Source organism: Charadrius vociferus, unplaced genomic scaffold (assembly GCF_000708025.1).
Source record: "Charadrius vociferus isolate BGI_N301 unplaced genomic scaffold, ASM70802v2 scaffold260, whole genome shotgun sequence".
NCBI classification, from domain to species: domain Eukaryota; kingdom Metazoa; phylum Chordata; class Aves; order Charadriiformes; family Charadriidae; genus Charadrius; species Charadrius vociferus.
This window is the reverse complement of record NW_009646410.1, coordinates 934,196-951,772: the sequence shown is the minus strand read 5'-3', so window position 1 is coordinate 951,772 and position 17,577 is coordinate 934,196. Positions and strand designations below refer to the sequence as shown.

Below are 17,577 nucleotides of genomic sequence, written 5' to 3'. Positions count from 1 at the left end.
TTCCCTCAGAGTATGAGGTCACAACAAAACACTAGCATCTTCTCTAACCTGCAACAGTGTCCTGTGAGTGAGCAGTCCAGAGACAAGAGCTGACAGCCCAGCTCCCAGCTGGTCTCCTAGACTACAGCTGAGAGGGAAGGGGAGGTGAAAAAGGCTGTGTGGCCTCCCAGAAGAATCCTGTGCAGCAACGTGAAAAAGGGGACAGGATCTCAAAGCTCTCTAGACTCTGAAAAGACAAAACTGTCTGCCTTCAGCCAGGACTGTGCTCCCCCAGATAAGCAACTGCCACCTGAGGAGCTGAAAGTCCCAGAGGAGAAAATGTCACTAGAGGGCAGCATTCACCTGCCACCAACACCACAAACCATCCACTGCAGTGCTACACCACCATCCCCACCAGGGAACAGGGTCTACAGCAGGGAACAGGATCTGCCATTTCCCACAAGACAGGGATCAGTCCTGCATCAAACTCCAGTAAGCACCACATTCAGTCTCTCCTTTTGCTCCTGATGAACAATTCTCACTAAGCAGAGGTGCTAATGGGGCGTACACAAGACAGGGACAAAGAAAAAGGACAAGAGCCTTGTCCTGTTGGAGGTAGCAAGTCCTGTGGTCCCCCCTTACCAACACACTCCATGGAAGAGATTTGAGGGTATTTCTCCCCCTAGCACCCAGTCCCCCACCTTTCACCCTCACCTGTTCTCTGTAGAGCAGAAGAACTGCACCCAGGGGTTAGCGTTGCTGCTGTCTGAGGAGGGAGGCAGATACATGGCCTCAGAGAAACAGGTCAGCAATAGCTTAAGCAGCTCTGTCCTGAAAGAAAGGAACAAGCAGTGAAGGCCTGGAGCCATTCAGGAGCAGGAACTGGGCACAGGAGGCACAACAACACATAAAGAAGGCTCAGCGCCATCTGAAAACTGCTCCCCACAGAGAGCTAAGGACATTTCATTTCATAAGCAATACTGCTGTTGCCGGCACAAAGCTCAGCAGAATTGCTGCCTTATGCAAAAGTACAGTACAGAGCTCCTAGGCATTTTCAAAGCAGCAATGTTTTGCCAGTTCCTGTTGCAGATGCTCTGACTCTCATATCACACCATAAAAAGCTATTCAACAGGTCAGCTGTTTGGGGTTTTTTTTGTGTTGCCAGTCCTGTCAGCTCAGAAAGGAGCAAGTAGAAAGCCCCTTGGGAATCACAGATACCCGAGGAGGCAAGGAGAGCCCACCTGCCCCAGATCCCCCTCTCCTGAGCCCAGTTTCTTTCCATTCTCCCTTTGCAGATCCTCTTACCTATTCAAGTCATGGATGTAGTTAGGCTGTGGAGAATGAGCGAAGCCCACTCCTGCCTCCCAGATGTATTCACAGCTGTCGATGGAGTGGATATCTTCTGCTGTGTCCTGTGGGGAAAAACAAGAGGTTGGACCACAGAAGGCAAGAGCAAGAGTTGACAGTGCTAACGGTATCCAAGGCAGTTCAGCCGCTCTCTTTAGCGATAGCAAAGAAACCAGCAAAGAAGCATCCAAACATTCAGACTGCACATACCAGCCCCACCCAGGGAGCACCCCTGACCAAGGGCCTCTCATCTTCAACAGGTACTGAGCACCATGCAGAATGAGGGCCTTCCTCTACCACGCTAAGGAGCGATGCTAGCCAGCTCCACTAGGAAGTGTCACCCAATGCCAAAGGATCCAAAATACAGAGAGAATGTTCTCATTATTGAATGCATCACCATCTCCTCTCCTTTCCTCCACATCTCATAAACACAGCCCAGGTTGGGGCTTTTCCTTTGCAGATCAAAAGCACCACACAGGGTTTCAGTCCTGCTTGACAACTCGACCCTATCTCAGGCCACATCATGTTGAGTTTACCTACATAATGGTGACTTGCAATGGCTGCACCCTAAAGGCAGGAGAAGCACAAATTAACCCTCATTTATAATAAAAGCGGATATGGCTGTGACTTGCTTTTCAGAGGGTAAAGCAAGAAGGTGACTGCAAATATGTTATTTCTCCTAGTAAGAACCCTCCCAGTCCTTTGACAGCTGCTGGTGTGACTCCCAAACTCTTGCTTTCCAACCATAGGAGATGAACCGCAGCAGTGTGCTCTTCTTTGTCATGGTTGGTCAGGGCAGGGTTGAAGTAGCTTCAATGGAGACAAGGAGCCATTGAAAACCACCTGTCGACCCTCCAGGAATGACCAGAAGCAAGGGCCCTAATGAATATGTTTGCATCAAGTGCACTTGGCACACTTTGGCTGTCTCTTTTCTGGGGTTTAATTAAGCAAATTCTACCGCCTGCCTTCTTTGCTCTCTGTACTGGGGGAAAGCAGATCAGAGGACTGTTTCTAATCATTCTGGGTTCCCACTACATAACCTTCCTCCCTCCCACAAAGGCACTGATCTCAGGACAGCAGGGCTTGAGGGCAATCAAGATTCACTTACCACCCCAACCACGACTCCCACAAAACCAGCATGCTGACAGCAGCTACTGCTGACACGGAAGCAACTGCAGCTTCCTCCACAGTCTGGGCTTTTCCTGCCTTACTACTCACTTCCTACAGAGCCGGCGCTCACCTGCGGTCAGGTTTCTCTCCGAGCTCCTCAGAACAAGTCTTGCTGAGATTGGAGCGCCCAAAACCTCTCTGCACAACCCAATCTTGAATATCTCCTGCCAGGCACAGGCTTCATGGAAAGAAATGTAATTACATCCACAAACCTGCTTCTACCATGTGTGACTAAGCAGAAACACTAGGAGGAGACAGCATGTTACCAGCCATCATTACAGCAGTTGCCCAGGCCTAAAACAGCAGGTGCTCATGTCTTCGAAGATCTCAGCATTTGCAAGTAAGTGATAAAACACAGACATGCAGGCACTGTGCATGACAGAGGGATCCCCAGTTTCTAGCCATAATTTCAGGGCTGACTTCAATAGGAGGGCCTACTGAAAGAGTATAGGTCACTCCCAGGCATCCTTTGCCCATTCCCTCCCAGCTCTTGCTCTTCCTCTTTAATCAATTCTGCTTCAGCAACTATTCACCACCATCTGTATCTCTGGGGCCATAAGCCACGAGCGTGAGGTGGTTGTACCCATCTCTGCTCTCAACCTGCCATCAGACCCAAGCGTACAGGTCAGACCAGATCCAGAGAAGGAAGACAGCTAAGCGAGGACTGCAGAGGCTGTAGGCAGCAGACGGGCAACTAACAGCAAGGAACATAAAGCATTCCCAATCCCATAATCTAATTCAACTTTCCCAGAGTCCTGGAAAGCCAGGCTGGCTGCTGTCAAGGGAGAAATCACAAGTGCAGTACACAGGGCTCTCCCAGGAAAAAATGTTGTCACCCCCACTCGTGTAATCCATCCCAAGTGACAACACCGAGACAAGACCATCTCTTTTACTCCCACTTGCTTTAGCACAAATGCACGTGGCTCTGATCCAGCCTCACCCCTTCATCCCCAGGTGACAGACCCTGTTTCTACTACCCAGAAACTTCAAGCAAGCAACTTAGCACTCAGGTTCGCCAGGGAATTTTGCAGCCATGAAATACACAATGGATAAGCATGTTCGTTTCTAATTTACTTCATAGCTATATAAAAAGGAGGGCTGCCCACTTTTGTTTATAGACTGGACCTACAAGAAATACCACAGAGTCATTGATGGGGAGAGGGAGGGAAGGAGATGCACCAGGATCTGTCCTTAGCACACCTGGTAGGAGATCCCTGCCTCAGGGAACTCCTCTGAAGTAAAGACAGTCACCATAAGGATCAGAACATATTTGTCTCTGCTGCAATGATACAAAGAGGGACAGGTGGAAAGACAAAACAGAGACCACCTACTCATTCAGATCACAGCACCCGTGATCAGGTAAACAGCTGCTTCCTGCCCCAGACTGCACCAAATTGCCAGTGAAATGAACAAGGTGCTAAAGGTCTCTGCTCCACTGGCAACAACAGAAGAGCGATTGTTTGCCAGCACAACCACATTTTCCTGAGGGGTGAGCTGTAGTGCGGGGATAAGTGCCAGCCACTCCAGCTGAGATTCACCCAGCTGCCTCAGAACATGTTTTAGATGGCACAAACACCACACAGTGAACGCATAGTGTTGATCGATATTAGTCACTGTGGGTTCAAGCTCAGCGACTCAGTATTTTCCTGCATGCAGGTTTGTAGAAAGCTGATGGGATTTTCCAGGGTACCCCCCTCCATGCAGCTAATCTACCTCTATGCAGATAATCTCATGATTCAACTTACCACCGTGCTCCTCCGGTGGCTCTGCACAGTGAAATCAGGACAGAAGAGCAAATCTGCGACAGCAAGGAGCAACGACTCAGCCAGCGGCCGGGCATTTTCATCATCTTCATCTCCCTAAAAGTGAGAAACGTCGAAGAGTATTGTCAGCCCAGGGTTAGCAAAGAGCACACAGTAATACTAGTATAACAGTCCAAGAGAAGATACACTCCCAAAGAACAGGCAGGGAGGCAAGAAGTTACAAAGGAACAAAAGGGAGAAACACACAAAACTCAGACAGCTGAGGAAAGAAATTCCCTCCTGGAAGGTGATGACTAAATAGGAACAAGCTCTTTAATGACACCAAACTTAGCAGACAAAGGCCTAGAGACGTTGGCAAAACAGAAGAGTAGCAGTGGACCTTGCCAAATGGAGATGCTTGACTTACTGCAGACAAAAGGAAAGGGAACCATTTATAGAGAAGAGGGTTTTGCAGTCATGAAGGAGGGTGATTTGGATGGTGCACAGAGACAGCAACAGGAAGAAGCCAGCTAGCTGCAATACGGTGTAAAATCTCTCAAATTCCTGCAATGGGCTGCCCAGAACTGGAGGTGACAGAACTGGGAGAGGCCACGCACATCACGCAAGGGGCTGCCTCAGCCTGCCACGGCAGGGCAAGCATGACAGCAGAGGGGATTTTGCTGTCTCCAGCGTTCAAAGCAATCATTCGAATCATGCATGGCTACTCCTCTGCAGCTGTTGCCACGGGAAACCTTGCCAGATCCTGCCTGTCAAAGAGCATCCTGGATGGGAGGCCTTCCCCACCACACACTGGTGCTGGAGGGAAAGGCAGGGAGCAGGAACGGCAGGAGCTTATCTATCTCAGCCAGGCCTCTGTCAGCCTGTGCACAACACATGGCTCTTAAATCACAGCAGGCAGCTAACAGAGATAATAGCCTGTACAGCTCTGACGTTTCTGTCTCAGCGACAGCAGGAAGATTAGCGTCAAACAGATCCCGGATGTAAGGAGAAACCCAGAGAGGATGGATGGAGCTAGCACAGCAAAGATGCTTTTACTTGCGCTCGCAGTCAGAGATGAAATGACAACCATTAGCGTCCAAGGGAATTTCTTTTCCAAGAATTATCTCTGCTAACATCACCTTGGCTACCAGAAAAAAGTCCCTGCAGGCTCTGGGTACCACTACATCCAAAATGGGTGACACATAACACACCAATAGACCTGTACACAACACAGACTCCCTTACAGGAGGGAGGCACCCATGCTCCAGGAGCTCTGCCATCCATCACTGCATCATGAAACAGGCAAAGGATAATCGCAGAGATATTTACTAACGGTCCAGGCACACTATCATCTTCCCCTTCAATTCCCAGAGAGAAATCAGCCTTCAGACAGAAAAGACGTTGCCCCTAGATTAGATGTGACCCCAGCTTCCCTAACATCTCAGGGCTTTATTTGTTATCCCCTGCCAGACAGCTCAGCCAGCCTTACAGCTGCTTCTGCACACGGTTAAATGGTGGAGCATGCTAAACCACAACAGCTCCACCGACATTCAGGAGGCACAATGCAGCAGGAGGGCTCCCAAACCCAGCACACCGTGCACTGAGCTGGATCAACTTGGGGTGACCCCACCACTCTAAGGCTGAGAAACTCTCTCTTCCAGGTGCTGAACGAGGTGGAAAACAGTAGTTACAGCAGCCTGGCTGGATGAGAGCACCAGGCACCCCACATGTTCTTTCCCAAAACAAGCTTCTCCATTGTTAAGCCTCTCCAGCACTCCCTGGCCCCTGCAGGGATGAAAGGATGCACAACCACCACCCTAGCAATCACACAGATCACGTAACAAAGCAGGGCTAGCAAAGACTTCCCTTTCTACCACCCAGAATTTCCCCTTGAAGTGGCCTCAGGCACAACAGATTAGAGGTGACAGGCAGAGACAGCGCAAGGTGCAAGGTTTGTACTATACCAACCACTGCCAATCCTGTATCACCTTCCTCAAAAACACCACATTACATTTAATGTTCAGAGGAAACCACACTCTTCAGCACAGCCATGCTGACCTGCAGATTCAGAAACTCATAGGAGAGTGATCTCTATGCACAGAGCACGCAGCTGTTCCTGGCCTAATTCAACTGTGTTTTCGACACTATTTCTCCTATTTACAGGAAACCGTAAAGCACTTTCAGCTGTTCATCTGAGAGACACAGAAGAGCACTACTGTGCCTGATCTCCAGACAGAAAAAAGTAGGGAGGTTCAAAGACTCCCCCGAGGTTATACACATCACTGAAAGTCAGAGAAAGTACCTAATTCTTTAACCACTCTTGCTCAGTTGTGGGCTTCACCTATCACGTTAAAACTGTATCACTCAGCTCATAAGCAGGGTATTGAGTCATAATGCCAAGAGCATCTGTTTGTTTTAAATGTGACGTAAAATCAGTAGAAACTACACCCTATTTCAGTTTGACTTGAAACTTAAATCAACTTTAGTTAATTAATTTAGTTAATAAGGTCATTTCAATTTAAGAAAGCCATACAGCTTTTAGTACTGCTCTCATGTTCATTTCGATTCACACCTTCAGTTATACTGGAGAAGCTTTTCCTCATATACCAGCTCTCTCCTACTGCTACACACCCAAGTGAAATATTCAGATGATGCAGCAACCTGTGCTAAACAAAGCAGCTGAGGGTGAGAGGAAGAGTAGCAAGAATTAAAGGAAGGAAAAGAACTTAGAATGTGCCACCTAATTTCTGACCAAATAGAAATAACTGGAATAAAGTTGCCCCCAAAAGTATATAGGATCTCCTCGCTGCAGCCTCCCCTTCAACCCTCCAGAAAGAAGAGTAAGTGCCAAGAGACAGACCCCTCCTCGGCCAGCCCCAGGGACGGTTGACCAGAAGAAACCTCTCCAGTCTGGGTCCTCAAAGATATAAGGCAGGATGCGGGTGAGAAGCCGGCAGCAGTTCAAGACGATTTGCCTTTCCTTCTCCGTGTGGCAGCCGCTCTCTGCTCCTTGCACCAGCTTCTCCACAGCCTGAAGGAAACAAAACCAAGGCAGGTAGCATTAGCCTGGACACAAGTTAGCAAGAGTTAGGCAGGTCCATCCTGCTGCTGACACCCTCACACAGAGTTATAAGCAGGTTTTGGAGCCCTTATTCTCTGAGTTCAATGGTACTGGCACTGTTGCTGTTTGAAACACAGCAGAAATAGGGTTAATGATCTTAAACAGATCTTCTTGAATTTCTACTGTCCCACTGCAAGAGACTCACATGCCAGGGCTAATCCATGCAGCACACGTGTTGTGCCACGTGAGACAGAGAGCCACAGCACCAGAAGGCTCCTTCCAGCTCTGCTCCATGACACCACACACTGCAAAGAGCAGATCAGATTAATCAGCCGCATCAGGTACACGAGACGCAGGCAGAACCAAGGCAGCAGCACTGTGCTGCATGGTGTCAGGCGCTGGCAGGGGAAGATTGCACAGAAACACAAAGTCTGACAGATCTATATGTGCCGTTGCGACTGCAGCAGGGACCTCTCCTGACTCGGGTGGGAGCTAAAGCTGCTGCCTGTCACTATTAAGTGTACAGATACAGCCTTCAGCAGAGCCTGTGAGGACCCTGCTGCAGAGGAGGGTGGTAGCCCAGGTTTCCCCCACCTACCCTGTGAATAGGACTGCTGTTCTGGAAAGGGCTTCTGAGCTGAGTCTCTGCATCCACCCAGTCACTCCTGAAACAGCCACACTGGGTTTTTCAGAGTAGGATGTGCGTCTTGCCAGGCAGCAACCATAGCCCCAGGAGGCAGCAGCAGGAGGTTTTACCCACAGACGGAAAAGGGCATCTCCTTCACTCAAGGAGCTGCACCCACTTGCTCTTACTCCCCAATCTCAAGGGGAAACAGAGGGGAAATGAAAGACAAAACATTTACCAAGGAATCACCTTGCTGCTTTTTAATTCATGAGGTCATGTGTCCCTGCTTATTTTCATAGCAAACTGTCTGGGTCACTGACTCTGCTAGCCTGCGTCATTGCTTTAATGGGTATTTAAATGCTGTTTGTGTAGTCTGTCCATCCACACACTACTCTATGACTGAGCTTAACTATTTTTTCAGGCACATTTATGACTCTGTACAGTCTGAGTCTCCGTCCATGACTGCAAATGACATTTCAGCCATGCTGTTCTGCTCTCCACAAACATGCAGCATTGCTAAGTCCAGTGGCACACTGCACCTGGCACAGGTCAGGGCCCTCAGCCTGCTAAAGCACTGCAGAAGTCTGCAGGCTCCTCTGACCCTGATATCCCAAGATCTAGGGCTTCTGGATAAACAGCGCTGCAATCACCAGGTGCCCCAAGACATCTGTTTCCAGTAGGGAGAATAGTCCATATTTTAAGTCTTGGTTTGGGGGGAAAGAGGACACAGAGACAAAGAGGTTTTGTGGTCAGTACAGGTCGCCTCGGCCCTTCTCAATTCCCAAGCTGCTGATTGCCAGGAGACAGCACGAGGGAAGAACTATTGCATTTTTCCTCATTTTTCCTTTTTTTGGATTCTTTCTCAAGTATCCACTACATCTGTCTGAGGCACAATTCCCAGTCAGAGGTACCTTCAATATGATTCAATAAGTCTCATTCACATTTTGTAGACCAGGAAAGAAAAACAGGATAGCAATAACCATTTAAAACTGGGAAAATGCCATTCCAAATGTTTCCAATACTAGAAATTCAAGGACACTCTTTGCATGGCTCAAATCAGAAGCATTATCTTTGCATGGTTCAAATCAGGAGCATTATTAACACCTGCACTCTCCCAGGCAGAGTAAGTCTCAGGCTGTTCCCTGAGCAGCGTCAGCTGTTGCTCACCAGCTTGACATTTTGCCAAACCTGGCAGGGTAGGAAACGTGACTCAGTGTCCCTTGTGCTGCACATCAGGACACTGCAACAACAGAAGCAACATCAGAGATGTTCTGATGTCACAGCAGAACAAAGAAAAGTCTTAAGATCTCCCTCCAACTTCATCCAGTCTCTTTAACAATGAAAAATGCCACATTCCTCTGGGATCTAGGAGCTTGAGGCCAGACTGATGCATGGTGAGGAGCAATTAGATGCAGGCAGGGAATCTGATGTTTCAGCCTCGCCAAAAACATGCAGGCTTGGTACAAAATCACCTAAGTAGGAAGCAGTTTACATAGCAGACAAGACCCAAGAGGGCAGGGTGAAACACAGGAAGGGGACAAGACGAAAAAGGCTCCAAAGTGAGCAAATGCCAGCTCTGGTCAGTGCTAAACCAAGAGAGTATGGGCTGAGAGTTACCATCAGGAGGAAACAGGGATAAGCAAGCACTTCATGTGATACAAGGAAATAATACAGTACCTGTCTCTCCTTGGGAGCCACAGGACTATTGATCCAGGGACACTCTGCTACTAGCACAGCACCAAAGAAGAAGACAGCACCAGCCTTACCTTATAACACAAAGTTGCCAAGTTTGAAGGCGATTCTTCTCTCACTGCCCGGATCTCTGCAGCTGGTACAAGGGCAAAGACATCCTGCACTGAAGTGGCTGTGTCTGCCCAGAACTGGTCCCAAAAGGCATCATCCGTTGCTTCCACAGGCTGTGGAGAGACATACACAGTTACACATGCAGAGCTAACATTCTGTGAGGTCCAAACATCAGTGACTATGCTTGGCTCAGGGACGGGACCAGGCAAGAAGAGGTTCAATAAAACATACTGGGACTGGTTTTGTACCTCAACCTCTTTGTTACCAGGGCTTCGGCCGATTTGATGTCCCAGACAGAGCATTACCTCAGCAAGGGGATAAGCAGCAAGACATTTATGTGACCAACTCTATCAGACTGAGACTCTCCAAGTCTTTCATGGAGTCACAAGATACATGAGGCCTCCTGCTAGTCTGCAACCTAGGGCATGTATTACAAGATCTTTACCAATGCGTGCGGGCCAGGCTGCTGGCGTGCACTCTGTCACCTTCAGAGCAAACCAAGGATGCCCTGAGTGTGCACTGGAATTGCTTCTATTGTAACCAAAGTCTCGAGGAAGCAATCAGGGACATCTCACATTAGGGCATGAACAGACCCACGGAACTGACAGACCCACCCCAAAGCACTTAGGGATGCAACAGAATTGATCTTTCTGAATCAAATATTTATGGAGAACTGGACTCAGTGCAGCTGGTTGCTGCCAAGGCTTTGTTCTTAAAAAGCACTAAGTGTGCGATTCAAAGAAGAAGATGGAAGGAGGAGACTGAGATACCAAAAAAAGCAATCCATTTCAGACCTGTGGTCTGAGAAGCCAACATGTCTGGGAACACACCTCTCCAAATTACCTTTTCTGGTTCTGCAGGTGCAGACAAACCCCTCTTTTACCAGCACTGTTGTCCCCTTTTCACAATGAGAGAAGAAGGATTCTCCTCACACCCACCCTGAAGCCCCAGCGCTAGCGATGCTTGCCATGAGAATGGTCTGTTTGCCAGACTGCAGCTGGAAAGACAGCTCTGTACAGCTGACTGCAGTGTCCCAATTTTATTTCCCCCAGCTTCCTCCTAACAGTGTGGCATCAACATAGAAATCAAAACAACAATGATGACAATCTGGGCGTCAGGTTATATGTGGCCGAACAAAGCAGACTGGACCTTGTTTTGCCCTTTATGGCTTTGCAGAACCAGAGAGCAGTGCTGGCCATTCAAGGTGAAGCAGAGGCTCAGACACACGGAGCCAGCATTGCCTCCAACCCTGCGGAAGCCTGGTGATGACCTGCCCCTCCCCAGAAGGTGAAAATGCCAGCACTGTTTGCTGAACAAGAAGGCATCTCCATTACACAACATCTCAAGCATCCAAAGCCTGCAAGCCCTGAACAGTCAGGAAAGACTTAACTTTTCAGCCAGCCTAAAAGAGAGCACAGCTTTTCCCATCTAAATGCTGATACTCAGCAAGAGATAGGCATTGCCCAAACAAGGCTGGGAGTGCTCATCCAGCCCAAGGGTCCTGTTGCAGGGCTGGGATAACTACATGCGTATTTATGCCGAGCAGTGTGAAAGAGATGGATCCACAATTTCAGTCAGAAGAGGAAAACAGAAGCTTTTCCAGAGGAGTTTCTCCAGCCGTGCTGAGGCGCGGTGGCACGCTCCGCAGGTCAGAAGAGCCGTCCACCTGAGCAACCCCAGCCCTCGGCTTGGGGTGAGAGGGAGCCTCCTGCCTGCAGCGTGCAACAGCTCTAAAGCAAACAGCAGCTCTCGCCAACTGTGATAATCAGCACCGTGGGCGGGTCTACCATGTCAGATGGGAAAGGGGCAAAAATATGAATGTGTGTTTAACTTAAACAATTCCTGCCCACTCCCAGCTCTGCTGTAGTAGGCAGAAAACTTGCCCAGCTCTATGCTGTTGCTAAATGCAGCCAAGGCGTGACTCCAGGGAGAACATCTCATTCACAGCTCCAACACCAAGAAGTGCTGCACTTCCCCCTTTGCTACCACCTCTTGAATTAACAGCCACAGTCTTTGAGCAGATGGTATGTCACTACCACCCAAAGGCCAAAAAGTGAGAGGGGCAGGCAGGCAGTCCGCTCCCAAACTGGTATAGCAGGTTACTGCCCTGCAGCTCTCTGCCTTAACGCTCCAGTGCCGTAGAGGCTGCGTATTCTTGTCCTGGTCCTTCCAGCCACGCAATGCATCAGCCCAAGCAACTCCCCAGCCTTTAGAAACAAAACCAAAAAAACCCCACACACGTTTAGGCACCTTCTTAAACTCTACTCCAGTGCTGAAACACTCTTCGTTTTATCACCTGGTCACCAAAGATAGTTCCCAAACCCCTTTCAAAGGGAAGAACAACCTTTTTTTTTTTTTTACCCCCAAAGAGTTCAAGACCACAGCTCCTCAGAGGGGATCTATAGGAACAGCCAAGTGTTTACAGCCCGACTTTCAGCTTCCAGAGTGTGCAAAGGAGCTCTTTGTAACCTGGGCATGAAATGCTTAATTGGAAGCAAAGCTATTTTGCAAATCTCATCTCTAATAACACTCCTTAGAAAAAGCCAAGTATTTGGAAATCCGATCTATGTAATGCACGAAACATCCTACACTTCCTACACCCCCTTTCAAACCACGTACCACAACCGCATGTATAATTGCCACATGTACCTACTGGCTGCCTGCCACAGCCACTCCCACCAACAACAGTGAGCCGCAATTGCTGCTAATTGGAGATCATGCATAAATAATGGGCTTCACTCTCATCTAGAGGGGAAGGAGAAAACCATTTCCCTCCAGTAGACACAGATCCTTTTACCTCCCACTAGCCTGAGGCCTCCTCAGAGGTTGAACACAGCTGCTATTTTACAGATGGTAACACAACAGCAAACATGGATTGAAGGACACGGTCTCCCACTAAAATTACATAGAGGTAGAGAAGCATAGCAGCAATTACCCAAGCTGCAACATTGGGTGCTGCAGCCACATTAATGTCACGGCTGCCATCTTGGCAAGCAGATTACGCTAAAACACCATTTCTTTCATTTTTAATAGCTCCTCATCCAACAGATGGTATCCCGTGTACAATCCTGGGACATGGATTCAGTACTGAGTCACTCACATCCCCGCAGCCCCCCTGTTTTAATTAACCGTCTGGCATCACGAAGCTACTCGATCCACATAATATTCATCTCCTTGATAGAACATTACTGGATGTTTTTAAGTTGATTGTATTCTGCACACAGCATCTCTTGGGATTTAAATATCCATTTCCTCATGCTGAGCTCACCCAACAACCTCTATCTAGTTCATAGAGAAGGGAAATACAGAGACCTAGAACAGTCTTGTTCACCAGCCACGGATATCTTCATTTGGAAGTGTCAAGATTTAGTTACAAGTGTTGGTACTGCACATGCTGCAGTAACAAATCCCATAATACTGCAGCTAGCTTTGACAGCGCTTTAACCAGAAGAGCTCACAAGGAGCTGAATCCTCACCAGCAATGCTGTAACCTGGGGCCCCTTCAGATCCTCCGAATCAGCACAGATGTGTCCTCTCTTGGCGAGGGAGCTGCAGCACACAGATAAGAAAGAGCCTGATGTTCCCCCAACACAGTGCAGACAACCAGCTCTGCACCAGCAGTGCAATGAGAACAAGAACTTCACCGTTGCCACAATAATTAAAGGATTGGTAGCGCAACTCTACCGTGGAAACACAACTGGTGCGTCTGGAGAGCAAAGGAAGTTCCTGACCCTCTACACACCCCACTGCAGAGGCTGCTGAAGTTACAGAGCCAACTGGCAGAGACACTGCTGCCTGAGCCAAGCTCTCCACACCGAAAGGAAGGGATGACTGTAATGCAGAGTGGTCACTGAGAACACAGTGGGCAGAGCTGAGGTGATGTGACATCTCAGAGTGGATGTGACATCTCAGAGAGGGATGCTTCTGCCTTCAGTTCACCTGGGCAAGGTGTAAAGACCTCCCACCCGCATGCTGGCCACACAAAGGCAGAACCAGTCCTACTGGACAACTCCAGTTTTTATTTCCCAATAGTTATAAATGTTGAGTTTCAGGTTCTTTAAAGCACACCACAGACACACACTGCTGTAGGAGTCAGAAAAGAAAGATGCTTGGTTTGCAAGCATCTTGCCAGTTACTGAACAGAGAATCATAGCCCTGAAGAGGCAATCCCCAGGCAAACAGGATACGTCACAGGAAACAGGAAAACAGAGTGGAGCTGACCTTGTCCTATAAACAGGAAAAGGTCCCAAGGCACAGCCTCCCCCATTCAGTACTGTCCTCAGCTAGTATCACCTTCGCTCTCCCTTTCAGATAAAATGCCTCACAAACTCAGGCAGGGTGAGAGTTTGCACCCTCCTCCCAACCAAGAGCTCTCTGCACTTACACCTTTACATCAAATGCCTGTTCCCAACAATTCCTCCAACATGTCACTACCAGGGGACTGTCCTTAAACCAATTCCGAGCTTGCTGAAAAATGCCAGCAGAGAATCAAGGGGGCAAGCAGCCACTAGTCTTGCTCACTGTATTCTCCTTTTGCTTCTTGCCAACACAACAACTGAGCATCCCATCAGTTGAGGTGGCAAGGTGCTTGGGGCAGGGACTCTCCTTTTTCTGGGACTCAGCAGCAGAGCCGGTCCCTCGTCCCTCACCAGCATTTCTAGCCAGTACTACACCAGCTCAGATAATATGTAACAGCAGCCTGCTCTTTTCCACCCAAAATGAGGCAGAACTGGGGACTGTAACGACCACAGAGCCATTTATGCAGCACTTGATGGAGCTCTAGGAGATCAGGCAACGCTGCAGGGCCAGTGGGTTAGTTTGAGGCAATTCACGCACCTTTGTACCACGTGTTTGTGAGCCACTGTGCACACGGAAAGCCTGAGGACAGATTTATTCAAAACATTAATAACTAGCAAGATTTCATCCCTGCTGCCAAGGACAGCAGCTCCACAGAAATTTCAGAGCAACCGTAATGTTTTCTATAGGATCTTTCCGGCCAGCAGTGCAGAATCAAGGAGACACTCCACACAAGTCTGTCACCAGTTCTCTGCTCTCACAGCAGAGACCGTGTTGCAAAGGAAACTGGAAAATGGGATTTGTGGAAGTCTGGCAGGGACAGCCTAGGACAAAAGTCAGCTGAGTGAAGCCTTAGTTACAGCTCTGCTTTTAAGACAACTTTGCTTTTGATCAACCTGAGAGACTTGGCTACTTGAATCAAGCTTGAACACTATCAGAAACCGACCTCTCTCTAAGCACAAGATGTACTTTTATCAGGTTCAAATTAACAGCCTGTTGTACTACTGCATTTGCACGTAAGGGATAAAGAAAGGACTGGAATTTGTCCCTCATGTTTGAATCTTCCTGTCTCTTTAAAAGCAGAGACATAGCCAGCATCAAAATCTAACAAGCCGGTTCACAAGATCAAAATTTCTTATCTTCCAGTCAGTTGCTTGCAGAAACCGTTTAATCACCAACTGGCTGAGAAAAGAAAATGTGTTTCTCCAGCAGTTAAGACTCCCAGCTTCAGCTCCCTGCTCTGCCACTGACTAGTTGTTGTGCTTGCAATCTATGTTTGCCTTCACCTGTTAAGTAGGCAGCGTTTTTATGGGCAATTTGGGTGGGCTCACACATTCTTTATGATAAAGCACACCTGTTTTATTATTAAAAGGGTGGGCCCTATGAAGGTAAAGGTGTGCAGTGTAATGTAATATATAAGTATCATATAAAAACCCTAAAGCCCATTTCTCCATGTACAATTACAAATATACATCTGTAGCATAAGGTAATTCCTTCCTTCAGGTATAACTGCCCTTTTTTAATCACTGAAATAATACTGAAGCGATTTTTCTTTTTTAATGCTGTTACACCTTCAGAGTTTCCCTTTGGTAATTAAAAAAATCAATTAAGTCCATTTCATTTGTGTCCAGACAGTTCGACTTTCAAGTTCTGAGCTCCACAAGCATTCAAGTGTTGTGTTCCTTACAGATTTTTTTTTTTTAATGTTCGCATGGGAACACTCATATTTTTTTAATTAATGAAAGCCTGAAGATTATACTAACTTTTATTTAAGAAAAAATTACCTTCAGTGACAACTCTGAACCTTCACCAGTGAGTGAACAGTGCTTTCTGCTCAACCACTTCCTTCCATCAGAGCCTTAGGAAACACCGCAAAGTGCATTACTAAGGTCACGGTTTCATGTTACCAATGATTTGACGAAAATCTATTTGTCCAGCCACCTAATGTCAGAGGAGAAGGCTGCAAAAAAGGAGACACGCTGCTGAGAAAGCAAAGCGTATTTTGACCTAATAGGGTTGAAATGGGGATTTGACTCAGTCCGTTATTGCAGCCTGGTTTTGAATCCAGGGTCTCACGGACTAGGACGTTACACAGAAGTTGCTGCTGGTATGAGTTCCGAAGGCCTCAGGAGAGTCCAGTCACGCATCCTGCACAAGCAAACACCAGTGCCCTTCTACAGTATGTAAATATGGGAGCGCCAACACCCCACCCTTTTTCCACATGGCAGTTAGTCTCACCTAGACCACAAAGAGGCAAAATGAATCCAGCCAAGAATGAAGCTTTTTCTCCTTCCTTTATTTCGGGCCCCAGTGAACCTTCTTTCATTACACACGTCGATAAACCAAGGGAGGGGAGAGCTCTCTTCTTGGCTGGCGATATGAAGGATTGCCTCATACAGGATTTTCTTTGTGAACAGCAGACTGAGAAGATCCCTATAGCTAACACAGGCATGAGGAACTAGGCTTAATTTTTTTTTTTTCCCCAAACTCACTTCATAAGCACGTTTCCCAGTGTAGGAAGGACAATCCAAAGCTGAAGACGCTCTGAACTATTTGGCATCCAGAAGAGACTTTGGAAGAATCCCTTCAAAGAGTAATTCATCGACTTCTGTTTTTGCCTAGGGATGCTGTAGAACATCCACAATTGGAGGTTTTTAAGTGCATGTTCACAAAAGCCATTCCTGACCAATGCACGTACTAGTGATACTGCTTTAGAAAGTATAAACACGATGTCTCAAAGGTTCTTCCAGCCTTACTTTCTAGGATTCATTTCTTATTCCCAGTCTTCGTCTCTTGAGTTTTCACAGACTTTCTCTTATTACCCTTTATCCCTTTTGCATCTATACCCTTTTCTTTTGAATTGATACCCTATCATTAAATATCTTTATGCCATCATCCCCAAGTTTTCTTAGCAGCTGTTATTCCCTCACCACCAAAGGCGGCTCAGAACAGCAGTTCTCCACTGCAGCTCAGAAGAGCCCAAGATGCAATTTCTCAATAGAGCAAAATCCCTCTGCTCCTTAGACAGAGGGACAGTCGACTAATTTTCTGTCAGTGTGCTGCTGAGCTCCTAACTTAAGACAAGAACTAAACTAGCTCCCAGGACATGAGCAACATCTGTTAGACCTCTAGGCAACCACCCTCCCTATATACAGTCCTGACTCACTTTCACTTAACTCCTTCTCCTCTTCAGCCTGCAGAAATAAAGCAGTATTTCACAGGTCACAGATGGAAGCCGCTTCTGCTGCAAAAAGCGCACCCCAACAGCACGGCTGGCCAACAGCCCTTTCAATCTCCACTAATTATTGAGGGGGGGGGAAGATGGAGAAAAGGCGGCAATGCCAAACCTTGTGGTGATGTAAACCTGCAGCTGAATACATTAGGAGCTGTGGACATCCCTGACGACAGCAGCATGTCGGTCCGCTACCACAGGACGCTGTTCAGCAAAGCGCAAGGTGTCAGGGGAGGCGAGCGCGCTGGCACAGGCCCCGAGGCAGAGCACCGCCTTATGGCGTTACCCATGCCCCTCCAGAGACACCAGCTTCCCCAGGCAA

General features: G+C 47.9%; 1 protein-coding gene across 1 annotated transcript in view; it reads right to left on the bottom strand.

Moving 5' to 3' along the window:
- The window catches only part of HID1 (HID1 domain containing), a 25,797-nt gene extending 12,099 nt beyond the window's left edge, over positions 1-13,698 (bottom strand). Inside the window, exons 1-6 of the mRNA XM_009880045.1 lie at positions 13,693-13,698; positions 9,691-9,840; positions 7,099-7,269; positions 4,242-4,355; positions 1,285-1,391; positions 694-810 (exon numbers count right to left, since the gene is read on the bottom strand). Of these exons, the coding sequence (XP_009878347.1) occupies positions 694-810; positions 1,285-1,391; positions 4,242-4,355; positions 7,099-7,269; positions 9,691-9,840; positions 13,693-13,698 (665 nt within the window). The remainder of the gene's footprint in view (positions 1-693; positions 811-1,284; positions 1,392-4,241; positions 4,356-7,098; positions 7,270-9,690; positions 9,841-13,692) is intronic.
- Between the last annotated feature and the right edge of the window lie 3,879 nt (positions 13,699-17,577).